This window comes from Nyctibius grandis, chromosome 5 (assembly GCF_013368605.1).
Source record: "Nyctibius grandis isolate bNycGra1 chromosome 5, bNycGra1.pri, whole genome shotgun sequence".
Lineage (NCBI taxonomy): Eukaryota > Metazoa > Chordata > Aves > Nyctibiiformes > Nyctibiidae > Nyctibius > Nyctibius grandis.
In genome coordinates, this window is record NC_090662.1 from 43,549,451 (window position 1) to 43,562,734 (window position 13,284).

General features: G+C 38.0%; 1 protein-coding gene across 1 annotated transcript in view; it reads left to right on the forward strand.

Moving 5' to 3' along the window:
• Positions 1 to 7,680, forward strand: part of TBC1D15 (TBC1 domain family member 15) — a 38,471-nt gene extending 30,791 nt beyond the window's left edge. Inside the window, 3 exon segments of the mRNA XM_068400514.1 lie at positions 5,875 to 5,991; positions 6,551 to 6,637; positions 7,312 to 7,680. Coding sequence (XP_068256615.1) covers positions 5,875 to 5,991; positions 6,551 to 6,637; positions 7,312 to 7,518 — 411 coding nt within the window. The 3' untranslated portion in view covers positions 7,519 to 7,680.
• Positions 7,681 to 13,284: the final 5,604 nt, after the last annotated feature.

Here is a 13,284-nt window from a genome sequence, read left to right on the forward strand (position 1 = left end):
CATTTTGCAAAGTGATTAATAGTCTAATAGATTTTTTTTTTTTGACTGATTCAGTGCAATGAGGTGAGGACGTATTAGTGTATGTTATGTCTTTTTGGCCAAAACAACAACTTGGGAAGTTGATGAAAAAATAAGAGCTGGTGGGGATAAAATGTTTTTTTCAAAAAGGTTTGGACAGAATCCTTCAGATGAGGCTCTTAACTGAAAGTAGTAAGTGGAGAGTATCACTTAACTTTTAATGGAAAAGAGCTTATGCTAGAAGAAATAGCATTTCTGTTTGTCTGATTAATTCCTTGATACTGGTAGTGCTTTACAGATTAAGTGGAATGAAGCACTGGCAGGGTAGTTTTTTGTATTAGCCAAAACCATAAAGAGGGTGATGTCAGAAGATCCAGTTAATCTTGATGATAGGGCCTCATGATGCCAAAAAAAACCATAATGTAAAACATCAAAATGTGGCAGTTCTGATAATTCCAGGTTAATGAGATCTTTTTTTGATTTAGGTGATCTTGGGATCAGATGGAGTAATTAAGATGAACTAACACTTTTGTTGAACACTCTTCAATTCTTTGTTCCAAGAAAATTGAGAAGTGTGTCAACAGTACAGGTTTACTGTGTAAGATGCATTTAACAGGAGCACAGTATCCACTGAAAACTCCCAAACAAGAGAATAAATGTTCAGATGAATGGAAGGAGTATTTTCTAGGACATAACATCACATAAGAGTTGTGCTAGGGAACAGAAGGGTAATGAAAAGAACAGGACTGAGATGCATAAAATTTGTACTATAATGAAAAATAATGTTGTTTCTGGTATAATGAAAAATAATGTTGATGCTTTTATTCACTTTTTCCACTAATGAAAAAGGAGCCTCATAAAGGGGAGGACCAGTATTTAAAACTGTCTAAAGTAAATCTTTTTTTAGCTTTTTATCATCAGTTGGTGGAATTTTACTGTTATACGAGTATTGAGGTGATATTTTATCTGAAGAGGACTAAAAAGTTTTTGAATAACATTCATAAATAAGGGAACCAAAATGTGCAAAACCAAAAGAATTCTCATATTCCAAGGCATAAATGGTGATGATTTTGAGGAAAAAAAATTCACCCATCTCATTCTCCCCCCTCAGTGTTGTCTTCTCAGTATTTTTTTAAAGACTAATTTTTCTTTTTAAATAGATGACAACAGTGTTTTTATTTATAGTTTATAGTCCCAGGCTAGCATGTTTTTATCACATATAATGTGTGTATATGTGTGCATACAGAAAAGAAACACACTATATTTCTAACTCTTTAAGTATATTTTTTCTGTCTTAGGAAGATGATGGAAACCTGCTGATACAGGATAGTCTTGTAGGTTCCTTCTAGCACATCATAATGTATGTTTACTACAAGTATTCAGTTTCTTTGCTAGGAGATATGGAATGGGAAAGGGAAAGGGGATATCTTGTTTTCCTTTTTAAATCAAACTAATTAAGGCATTATGTTGATGTTTTTATGTGAAAGCTAGTGTCACCTTTGTCACAAATGAAGTCCAGCTTACAACAGGTTTGTTTTTTTTTTTTTCCTGTTCATAGCTGTGCAGCTTCATTGGAATCAGTGAAGTGTATATATGGGATTTACAAAGGCAAGCTATATAAGCACAGGAGACCATTTTCTCCTTTGTAATCAATGGAGAGAAATTAACTGCTTTTAGGGTGTTTCAGTATGAGCAAAATTCATGTGCTGTTTTGTAACATCACATGAATTGAGGGAACCCATTTGAAGGCGATGTTGCCCTATGATGTATTCACTTGCAGAGGGTGGAATGGGAAGAAGGGGAGGTACCGTCTGAGATTCCAGTCCCAAGTTTCAGGACTTCTGGGGCTTTTTCTGTGTAATCTATGAATTTCTTTGGATCTCCATTTCTGTCCTCTGAGTTGCCTGAACAGCTAAGGTAGCATTGGATACTTTTTCCCTGTTCCCACTGGCTTCATGACTTCCAGTGTTTTATTTCAAAAAAAGGAATGAAGAAGATTCTTCGCTAGACTGGTTATTAGACATTCACCTTAGAGATGGGACATACCAGTCCCCATCAGCTGGAATAGAGGCTAAAACCAAGCCCTCCCGCTTACTGAGCAAGAGCCATAATAACCAGATTGTGGTAGAAAATGTGGGTGGTTATATCATCGCTACATGGTGCAGCAGGGTGCACTAGGCAGTGCATGCACCAGAGAGGTGGCATTCCACCTTGTGATGATAAGTTGAGACACATTATGTGATTGCAGTTATTTGCAATGCTACATGCAACACCTTTTTACAGAAATATGAATGCAGGTTGAACTGCTTTATGGGTGGGATTATTTGCAGTACATTTTAGCAGTGTCTCTCAAACTCATCCCAGATAAAGAGCATACTGAGCCATTGCTTAGATGTCCCAAAATTGAGAACAGCTCAGTCCCTCCTTCGTACTGGAGGGACAGAAAGTATTACCTGGTAATTCCAGGCAGCTCTTAATCTTCCCTTTGCAGAGTGAGCTGCTTCATTCTCAGGATGGTGCGGGAAGACTGGGTAGAAAAAGAAGAATCCCAAAAGTGGTAAAGCTGTGGATGTGGTCTATCTTGATTTCAGTAAAGCGTTTGACACGGTCTCCCACAGCATCCTCGCAGCTAAACTGAGGAAGTGTGGTCTGGATGATCGGGTAGTGAGGTGGATTGTGAACTGGCTGAAGGAAAGAAGCCAGAGAGTGGTGGTCAATGGGACAGAGTCCAGTTGGAGGCCTGTGTCTAGCAGAGTCCCTCAAGGGTCAGTACTGGGACCAGTGCTATTCAATATATTCATTAATGACTTGGATGAGGGAATAAAGTGCACTGTCAGCAAGTTTGCTGATGACACCAAACTGGGAGGAGTGGCTGACACACCGGAAGGCTGCGCAGCCATTCAGAGAGACCTGGACAGTCTGGAGAGTTGGGCGGGGAGAAATTTAATGAAATATAACAAGGGCAAGTGTAGAGTCCTGCATCTGGGCAAGAACAACCCCATGTATGAGTACAAGTTGGGGACAGACCTGTTGGAGAGCAGCGTAGGGGAAAGGGACCTGGGGGTCCTAGTGGACAGCAGGATGACCATGAGCCAGCAGTGTGCCCTTGTGGCCAAGAAGGCCAATGGCATCCTGGGGTGTATTAGAAGGGGTGTGGTTAGCAGGTCAAGAGAGGTTCTCCTCCCCCTCTACTCTGCCCTGGTGAGGCCGCATCTGGAGTATTGTGTCCAGTTCTGGGCCCCTCAGTTCAAGAAGGACAGGGAACTGCTAGAGAGAGTCCAGCGCAGAGCCACAAAGATGATTAAGGGAGTAGAACATCTCCCTTATGAGGAGAGGCTGAGGGAGCTGGGTCTCTTTAGCTTGGAGAAGAGGAGACTGAGGGGTGACCTCATTAATGTTTATAAATATGTAAAGGGCAAGTGTCAAGAGGATGGAGCCAGGCTCTTCTCAGTGACATCCCTTGACAGGACAAGGGGCAATGGGTGCAAGCTGGAACACAGGAGGTTCCGCATAAATATGAGGAAAAACTTCTTTACGGTGAGGGTGACTGAACACTGGAACAGGCTGCCCAGAGAGGTTGTGGAGTCTCCTTCTCTGGAGACATTCAAAACCCGCCTGGACGCGTTCCTGTGTGATATGGTCTAGGTAATCCTGCTCCGGCAGGGGGATTGGACTAGATGATCTTTCGAGGTCCCTTCCAATCCCTAACATTCTGTGATTCTGTGAAAAGAAATATTCTGTAACAGAATTGCACAGCTAGCTCACACTTACCTCCAGTGTTATGCTAGTACAGCTCACATTGTATAAAACCAGAATGACCTAGTGATAAATTACATATATGCTGATATTGTTTACAAATATTCATGGATGGTGAGGTGGTGCTAGAACAAATGAGTCCTTATTTGCATAGCTTTATCAGAAAGGAATAGGAGGAAAAGAGATATCGCACTTAAGTGGTGTATTTTTATATTCTTAATTTAAATGCTGTTTTTATTTCATCCTTTTCCAAGCACTTTGTGATGCTGCTGTTGCGCATTTACATACATAGGCTTAAGTGCATGCTCTGCTCCAGACTTTGAAAGGTGGTAGCAACATGGTATTTTTTGCAGCTGGTATTAGCAGCTACTGACAGCTGCTGATTTTCCTTAGAGAGAAAAGAATGACTGTAAACATTCTTGTTAGTATTTTTGAGTTTTTTCCACTCTTGAAGCCAAATTCAGCTTCCACTGAAGTTACAGCTTGAAGCGAATAGTTCTTAAAGTAGATATTCCAGTGGGATAGCATTAAATTGCAGATATGAAAGTTAAATATTCTGTTAGTGTCTTTAAAAAGGTAACTGTTACACAGATCTGTATTTCGGTTCAGTTTCCCCCATATCCTGCATTGTCATGTTTTCATCGTCTTATGTTCCAGTTTAGATTTAAGGCCAAGAGGCAGCCTGTTGTCTGATATGCTTCATTAGTGATTGTGGTAGATGATTCATGGTATGCGTACTGTGAGAATTTGAGTGTCCTGGAAATGTGTAGGCAGTAGTTTGCTCTCTTTATGTGCAAACTTGATGTTGAACCAAATCCATGTACAGCTGTTGTCAATATTTCCTTTTTATGAAGTAGGAGTAAAAAAAGCCACAAACAATAATGTGTAGACAGACTGTATTTGGTAGACTATAGGCATTTTCATATGATTGTTATTGTTTATTATTTACATTCCAGCCCTTTTCCTGGAGCGAGAGTGCTTTAACAGAATATTGGATACCCAAAAAAGATACAAAACTTAATTCTGGACTGAGTGAATTGGATCTTAATTGAAGCATTCAAGAATAATTGCACTTTATTTTGGGTGAACTTGGTTTGGATATCTTTCAGATTTATGCAATTCTGTTCACAGGCTACATGTACTAGTGATGAAAGTTCAAGTATAAGTAAGCTCTTGTTGAGCTTTAAGGCTGTGTTCTATCAATAATGAAGCAAGAAAATTTTTACTAATGAAGTAAAACTGAATCTTTGTAAGCCTGCTTCTTTTACCTGCATTTTTTGAGAGTAAATCCATTGACTTAAATCCCTTTATCTGTTTGTCAGAGTAATTTATGCAAATAACTTGTTTTCTTCTTCCCTTTTTTTGTTGTCAAAACTGTTCTCCAGCTTTCTGTCCACCACACACGTTCTCTTCAAATACTTTATTTTTTTTAAGATTTGACTCTAGTGAACACGCTAAAATAGAGTATTAATACTGAGGTTGCACATTTCAGTCCCAGTGAACTTGAGAAAGATTATCTGTGGCCTCCATGGGACCAAACGCCAACGTGTCTGCAGTCAGAAAGTAACACCCACCCACCCACCCCCAACACCTGCATGTGCATGTATTTGGGCTCTTGTAGTGGGGGGATTGGGAACAACTTTGGCACCTTATTTATAAGTGTTAGAACCTTTTGGAGGTATTGCTGAACATGACACGCTTCTACCAACTCACACTTAATGCAGACACACCAAGCCACACAAATAATTTGTTAGTTTTAATTACTTCTGTGTAATTAGTAATTTTGAGTAGGAGAATTTCACATGAGCTGAGGCAGAACACACATTCACAAGAGCGCAAGCTCAGGCAGCTTAATAGCGTTATAGTGGACAACCTCGTAGACACGGAAGTCTTAAAGAACTGGGTAAGCATTTGGTGACTCATCCTGGCAGTTGTCACTGATTGACTGGAAGAAAAATTTCAAATAATTGTACAAATACTTAGTTGCCTTCAAAAATAGCTTATTGTTAGTTAAGCCACTTGGCTTGAGGGCTTACTTATTTTCCAAGAACTGCCTTTCTTTTCAGAGGAAAAGCATAAGCGGTTTTCATATTTTAACAGGTCATGTGGACAGAATTGCCTTGCCAGAATTTTCATCTTCTCCTTTGTTGTGCTATCTTAGAGTCTGAAAAACAGCAAATAATGGACAAGCACTATGGCTTTAATGAAATATTAAAGGTACTGAATTCTTAGCATTAATTAACTTTTTGGAGATAATGCAATATGTTTGTATTTCATGTTGGGGGGGAGGAAAAGGTGTGTGCTATCTTGCAAAGGGTTAAATGTGAACTGAATTGTCTGTCCTCTGTGCTTTCAAAATGGTTTATTTGATGTCTATGTTTAGTGATGAGATCATTAACAAATGGAAAACTGTTCTTGCCTTTAGACTACTGCTTAGTATGTTTAATCTTATTTTTTGCTTTTTCTTCTGTTACCTTATTTGTTATCTCTTTGGAAATGTGAGCTGGAAGTACCTAGGAGGGCTGGATAGTTTGTCACATTTTGGAGTAGCATGGATTCCTCTTGCAGATCTTGGATACTGGTGAAAGCCATCTTTGCATACTACATCTGTCAGTACCCATTTGTCAAAGCAAGGAGTATGTTTAGCACTTGATAGCTCAAGGGACAAGCCTATAAGGCGATACTTATTAGCAGTGCAGTAGAGTACTAGTGTATTTTACAATAAAGCATATTTACCATTTATCACATTTACTATTCTTTGTGAATATATTTTTAGCATATCAATGAACTGTCTATGAAAATTGATGTGGAATATATACTCTGCAAAGCAGAAGCAATTTCTATGCAGATGATGAATTGCAAGGTAAAGATATTTTGAATATATTTTACTGTGAGCATTTATAGACAGTAAAAGTATGTAGTTGGCTGTAAGTGTGCATGTACAACTTGCAAAATAACTAAATACCTGGATATGATAAAGGATGTGCTGTATCTATACAGCACCTCTATTCTAAAAGTCTGTAAGCAAGAGTGATTAATTTTAGAGAGTAATATTGTTTACAGGAAAGCTGTATGTGCCTTTTGGTCATGATTTCTTAACTCTTAATAGAGAACCTCAGTACAAGTAATTTGATGTTCAGTGTGCTTGGGAAAAATGAGGTGAGAGGTGCATTGCACTGAAAGCATACCAGACTTAGTAGGCAGAAACTGATGATTCACTAAATAAAACTAATTTCAATAGCATGAAGTATAATTATAATAGTTATTTAGACTTTTATTTTTGTAATGAAGATGATATTGTTAATCAGGAATTGATTCCTGAGCCTGTCCCCTTTACTGTCTTTTCAAAAAGCAAGTACAGAAAATGGTAACTGTAATGGAACTAATGCTGAGGGAGATGCTTTCAGTACAGCTAAATTCAGATGAATGATTACTTACTGGCGGTGGGGGACGGACCGGGGGGACCATGTAGTTAACTTTTTTCATTTAATTACAGTGATTTTTAGTATTTATTTTTTTCCCCCTCCTCCTTTCTAGGAATTGCCTCAAGCAGTTAGTGAGATCCTGGGGATGGAAAGCAGTTCTGTAACACCAGATTCAGATACTGCAGAGGATGAAAGTGGAGCTGTGTTGAGTTGTCCTACATCATTATACCAGAGCATCTCAACACCTGTAACTGCTGCCAATGGAACAAGAGACAGCACTCAACAGATGTCCGAGAGGCAGAGCTTGACACCTGCGTAATTACAGTTCGTTAAATTGAAGAAAGACTTTTACAGAGCACGTTTTTTTCAAGCACTTGAGAGATGGATATTTAAATTTGGTGTTGATTAAGCTTTAAGGTTGGAAAGAAAATCTGTACTGTAATGCTCTTGCATTAAAGCTTTACAACATGATTCAACTTAACTATTTTTGTAGTTTCTTCTACCAAAATAGCCTTTTGTTTTCAATAACATTCCTTAATATTTTTGTAGCCAAGTGCATTTTCTTTTTGCTGGTGAACTGGAAATGGATGGTGATTAAGAGTGAATTTGAAAATTCCGCATTTGCTGAGCTTTCACACGTACTGATCTAAGACAGTGTGAGCTCTTTGATTTGAGCAGGTTCACAATAGGCCAGCTGAAGCTGCTGTACAAAATTTTCAAGCTGAAGAGACGCTGATGTGTTAAAGAAGGATCGTTTTGTAAATGAATGGGTTTTCCCTATCTCAAATGTTTACAAAAATACTTCTGAGTATTTGTTGCTGGTTGAATGTAGATTTGAAATGGACATTTATACTTAGAGTTTAATGTCCAAATACTGAATTTTGTGTAATTGGGAGTGGATGAACAGTATATTTTTACATTAACATATCTTCACTTTATATATACATATATATTTACACACATACACACACTATATACACAAATGTTTGTGAATACTAAAAGGATAGTCATATTTTCAATATCTGAATAAACTTGACTGTTCATTCATGTGAATCAGTTTGACCAAATTAATGCACAGCTCCAACTTGGGCTCTTTTTCAGAAGTTTTCTAACTGAAGGTAACTTTCATGTGAATACATTCAGTCCTACACAGGAGGTAATTTTGCAATTGATTTCTTGCAAACTTTACTAATGTTTATCTTTGCTAATATATTAACTGATCAATTAACTACTTACACTGTTTTTATGCCAAGATTATTTGGAGAATTAATAAGCAGTTACAAAAAAAAAACACAAACCCATCAACCATAGTAATCACAATTAACATAAATGCATTTTTTTGTATATGCGAAAGGCAGTGCGAGTTTATTCCATGCCATGCTGGTGTCCTTTGACGTTATGTGAAATTTAACATAACTGTTTCAGTGTATTCATTATTTGGTAACTATTGTACATATATAAAATAAAAATCAAAGCTGATCTAGTGTTTTTAATTAAATCATATTTAGAGAAACAAATCTAGTCTGGTTGTTGATATAAGAACATGAGAGAAAGGGGATAGCTAACAATGGTTAGTCCATCAGTAATATATATTTTGTGAGTAGTGAGCAGTGGGAATACTTGTTTATTACAGAGTGGAACATGCCTTCCATCTCTAGGCTGTTAATGTGCGGGATATGGTGGAGCTTTCTTTTCTTCTGGAGCAGTTCACTTTTACAAATGTCATTTGTACCATCTAAAGCAAATACAAGTAATACAAAAAGGCTTTAATAGATAAATCAAGTTACAGTAATTTGAGACCCAATTGAACTTCTCTCACCAGTTGTGAACAAACACTGGAGAGCTGAATCAGTATAGATTTTGTTTTTAATATCGTCAGTGTGCTATCTCTCATCAGTTAATAAGAAGAATCTTACACAGTGAAAGGCAAGGATTCACAGCTCAGCGTATCTGTACCCTTTCATTTCCTGTCCAGGAAATTACTGTGAAGGATCATGCCTTCCTTCACTGGTGAGCATTGTGCTGCTTGCCAGTTCATTTAATGTGGCATAGAATACATAAAGGCATTAGAACTTACGTAATCAACACTTTGGTTCAAATATACTAATCAAGTTAGTTTGTATTTCTGGAGCACCTAGTTCACTTTGAAGTGTACTTGCAAAATGTTTTTGTCAAATTATGTTAAAATGAAACTATGGAAACGGGGAGGAAAATGTCTAAAACTGAGAAATGCAAGGGGCGAGTCTGTCAATTAACTATGCATGGTTGTGAGTTATGCAGGATATGCAGCCACAAAAAATTACATGCAACATATTACGATCTTGAAGAAAATCATAATTGACTGAACATGAATATTCAAATGTTTAAGCGAAGCATATTTATGTGGAATTCTGTCATTTCTTAGAATTACAGTTATGGCTGCTAAGAAGAACTACCAGCCTTTACAGTAAAGTTTACCTTTCCTTTTTGGGTGTAATTGTTGATCCTTTCCCTTTGTATTAAGCACTCAGATGTCAAGGATGGGAAAGTTGCTCCTGAATTAACAGTGAGCAGCTGCTGCGGAAGGTTTGGAGTAGGCAGGCTTACTCTGCTTCCCAACAATAAGATCAAATGCCCCTTGCAGCATTCATTATCTGTAGCTTCCTTCCTGCTGATGGGCAGCCTTGCAAAGAGTTTCAATCAAGAGGAACCTCATCCTCTGCCAAACTATTCCTGATTGTTAGGGATGGACTTAGTCTTGTGGGAGGCCTTAATCAGGATCACTATAGCTGAAAAAATGCCATGGGATGGAGGTTCTGGATGTCTAGTTATGTTATTTCTTTTGTACGTGAGTGATTTAGATTGATTAGAATTAACAAATACGAATTAACTCTGAATACAGTTTTGGTTACAATTGTCAGGCTATAAAAGAGGCAATACTTGTTTAGTTCCTGCAAACCTGTTTTGTTTTTTTTTTTTATGCTTCACTTGAAGATGATTGTCTTTTGGGGGTGAGCATTTAAAACTTCATACTTCTCAATCATAGCAGTATTCCAGTGTTAATCTGTTCCAAGGTAAAAATTACATTTGTGTAGGTCTCTGCTTGAGAGAGATTTTTTCGTTTTCTGCCTGTTCAGGCAATTTTATTTGTTTCAGAAGTACATTCTTGAGGACTTTCTTCTGTTTGAGGGAAAAAGGATAGCTTACAAAAAGGAGAATCAGCTGAAGCTTCTTGGAATTTTGGACTAATGTGAATGTTTATAGAATAGTTTTGATACTGGGAGGTAAAAAAAAAAACATTAAAAGGATGATGCTATGCTTAATTGCCCATAGTAATCACTTAACGCTTCAGCTGTATTGAATACATTTAGCACATGTGTGCCTGTCCTATTCATCTATAATGCCTGCGATTGCACCCAGTGAACATTGTAGCCAGTGGTCTTCAAATCCGTGGTCAGGTGTGGAAGTTTTGTGTTCAGCGTTGTGGGTCATCTTCCTAAAGAATATAAAGGCTACATAGATGTTATATAAAAGGTCCCGAGTGCTTTAAGAACCAGTTGTGGAAATACTGTGATGTTGACTGTATTAGCAACGTTTTTGTTTTGATCTGTAGTTTAATTAAAATTAAGGTGTTCATGTTCAACAAGCCCAGTTTTGTCACTAATGAGTTTTTTCTTAAAACCTTTGCAGTTTTCTAGTGGAAAAATTCAAGATGCTGCTGGTGCCTCTTCAATTATTCTCTAGTTTTTCCTCACATATTATGCTATAAAATTATTAAGCCCCAGTTGGCTCAAGCAGTGAGGAATCAGATTTCTCACTACTTTCAAATATATTCTTGAGCACCAAATCAAAGCTCCATTGCTGAAACTTTTCAGAAAGCCGTAAAAGATATTCTTCTAGCTTTCACTTTTTGAGATAATGTTTTAGGTCAAACTAAGTGAGGCACTTTTTCCTCACTTGTCTAAATAATTTTCTCTTACAAGACTCTTGGGTAACTTGAAAAAAAATTTTATTGTAAATGATTTGGCATTCAGAATTTGGACCATGAACAACTTTTTGTACCACTAGCACGATTCATGCATCTTAGTGTGATGCAAATGAAGCCTTAGAAGTTCAGGATTGAATTTCTGTAGGTAAAATCTATGTTCTCCTCAAACTGTTCCCTGTTAGACAACAGAAGTGACAATGCTGAAGAGGTCAGTGAATTTTTACAAGTGCACCTGCGAATTGATTCATGTTACAAATGGGATTGGAGAAAAGTAATTAAGTGGGCTGTGTGCAGGAGTAATAATTTGTTTAGGAAATGTGTTAACTATTCCTCAGACTCTGTTTTAGTCTATTTTTGTATAGATGCAACTTAAAACTGGAGTTTGGTCTGTGGGCTGTAGAAAAGTGGCTGGTAACATGATTTTGCCTGTGGCTGGCCAAATATATTAAAATACATATTTTTCAAATCTGTTGACTGTTTTCTGAACGTTTCTAGTCAGTGGCTGGTGCTATCTCTGTGTGAAGGAATCATGGCAGAGAGGTCAGTGCTTGTTCTTATGGGAGAAATTCCATGAGCTTCTCTGGTGGCTGGGATTAAAGCAGGAAATCCTAACCCTTGGTTCTGTATGTGCAATTACGTACCTATGTCTAGCTCAATAGTTGACATGACTGTATATGAGCATTGATAAGGTGATGAGACACAGATGCATAACTGAGCACTTAACAGACAGATTTCATATGTGTGCTATTATATTTGATTTAAAGATGCTTTCAGATGCTTTTTTATGGTGTTATGAGTTGTTCTTCATGTTTAGTGGTGTCCTGGTTTGGCCTAAACCAGGCCGATTTTCCTTTCAGTGATTTTTACTTTCAGTTAAGTCTCCTCTAACTAACTGCATGTTTTTGCAGACAGTGTCTGCTTCCAGGACTGATAACGCTCGAAGTTTGTAGTTATCACTGAGGCACCGGTAGGGATGTTGTGCAGAAAGGCTCTTGCTGTACTTATTCTTGAGAGAAACCAAGGTCACTGCTGAATTCCTCATTGCTTACGAGTGAAGAGCCGAAGGGGGGTCGCAGCTGCAGTGGGAAGCAGACAGGGCAGGTGACCCAAAATTGACCAACGAGGGTATTCCATCCCATACACATCATTCTCGGTATAAAGTGGGGGGATCACGAGGGTCTCGCTCTCTTTCTGCTATGGCCGGTGTCCAAGGAGGACTCCCGTCTGTTTTCCTGCTGCCCCCGATCCCGATCCGTGCGTTCCTGAATCCAGCTCTCGACCATCGCTAGGCCCAGGCTGGGCCTTCCCGGAGCCTGCCCTGCAGTGCCGGTGGTGACGTGGCTGACTTCAGGGGAGCTCAATCTTGGTTTTGTATATATATTTGTATATATTTGATTATTTCTATTATTATTATTATACTTTTTTTTTTCATTATTATAGTTTATTAAAACTGTTTTAATTTTCCAACCCAGAAGTCTCTCTCTTTTCCCTTTCCCTTTCCCTCTGGGGGGAGGGGGGGGATAACAGAGGGCATCTGCCGCAGGTTTAATCGCCAGCCCAGCTTTAAACCGTGACAAGTGGGACTTGAAAATGTCTGCTATTCAATTAAGTGATGTTATTGCAGTGCCTGGCTTGTATAAATTAAGCTTGAATTTCAGTTTTCCTTCAGGTGGGGATTTTAATCTTAAATGTTTTTTAGAGAATGTGTGCTATTTTTTTATGCTAAATTGCTATATCTTTGGCACAAATTGAATTTTCTGATGAATTGCAAACAAAAAATGTATTGTAGGGTGTCACTTTTTGCCTCATCCAAAATGAATTTCACAATTGAATCAAATATATATTTCAAACTGTCCATGTAATTCAAATAAATGTAGTCTTCTAGATGGGTTATGTTTTGAAAGAATTAGATTATAGTATACATTTTGATTATACAGGCTATGGGTACCCTACCTTAACATTAGTTCTTACACTGTTTCTATATATGTATCTTGTTATTAACCAACTAACTGCAGAGCCCCATTGTGTAGAGCTTAAATTTTTGCCCAGGCTAATGCAGTTCAGCAAATGGCGGTCACTTGTTTCCTCTCTGTATGTTGTGGTTGACCCTGCCCAGCA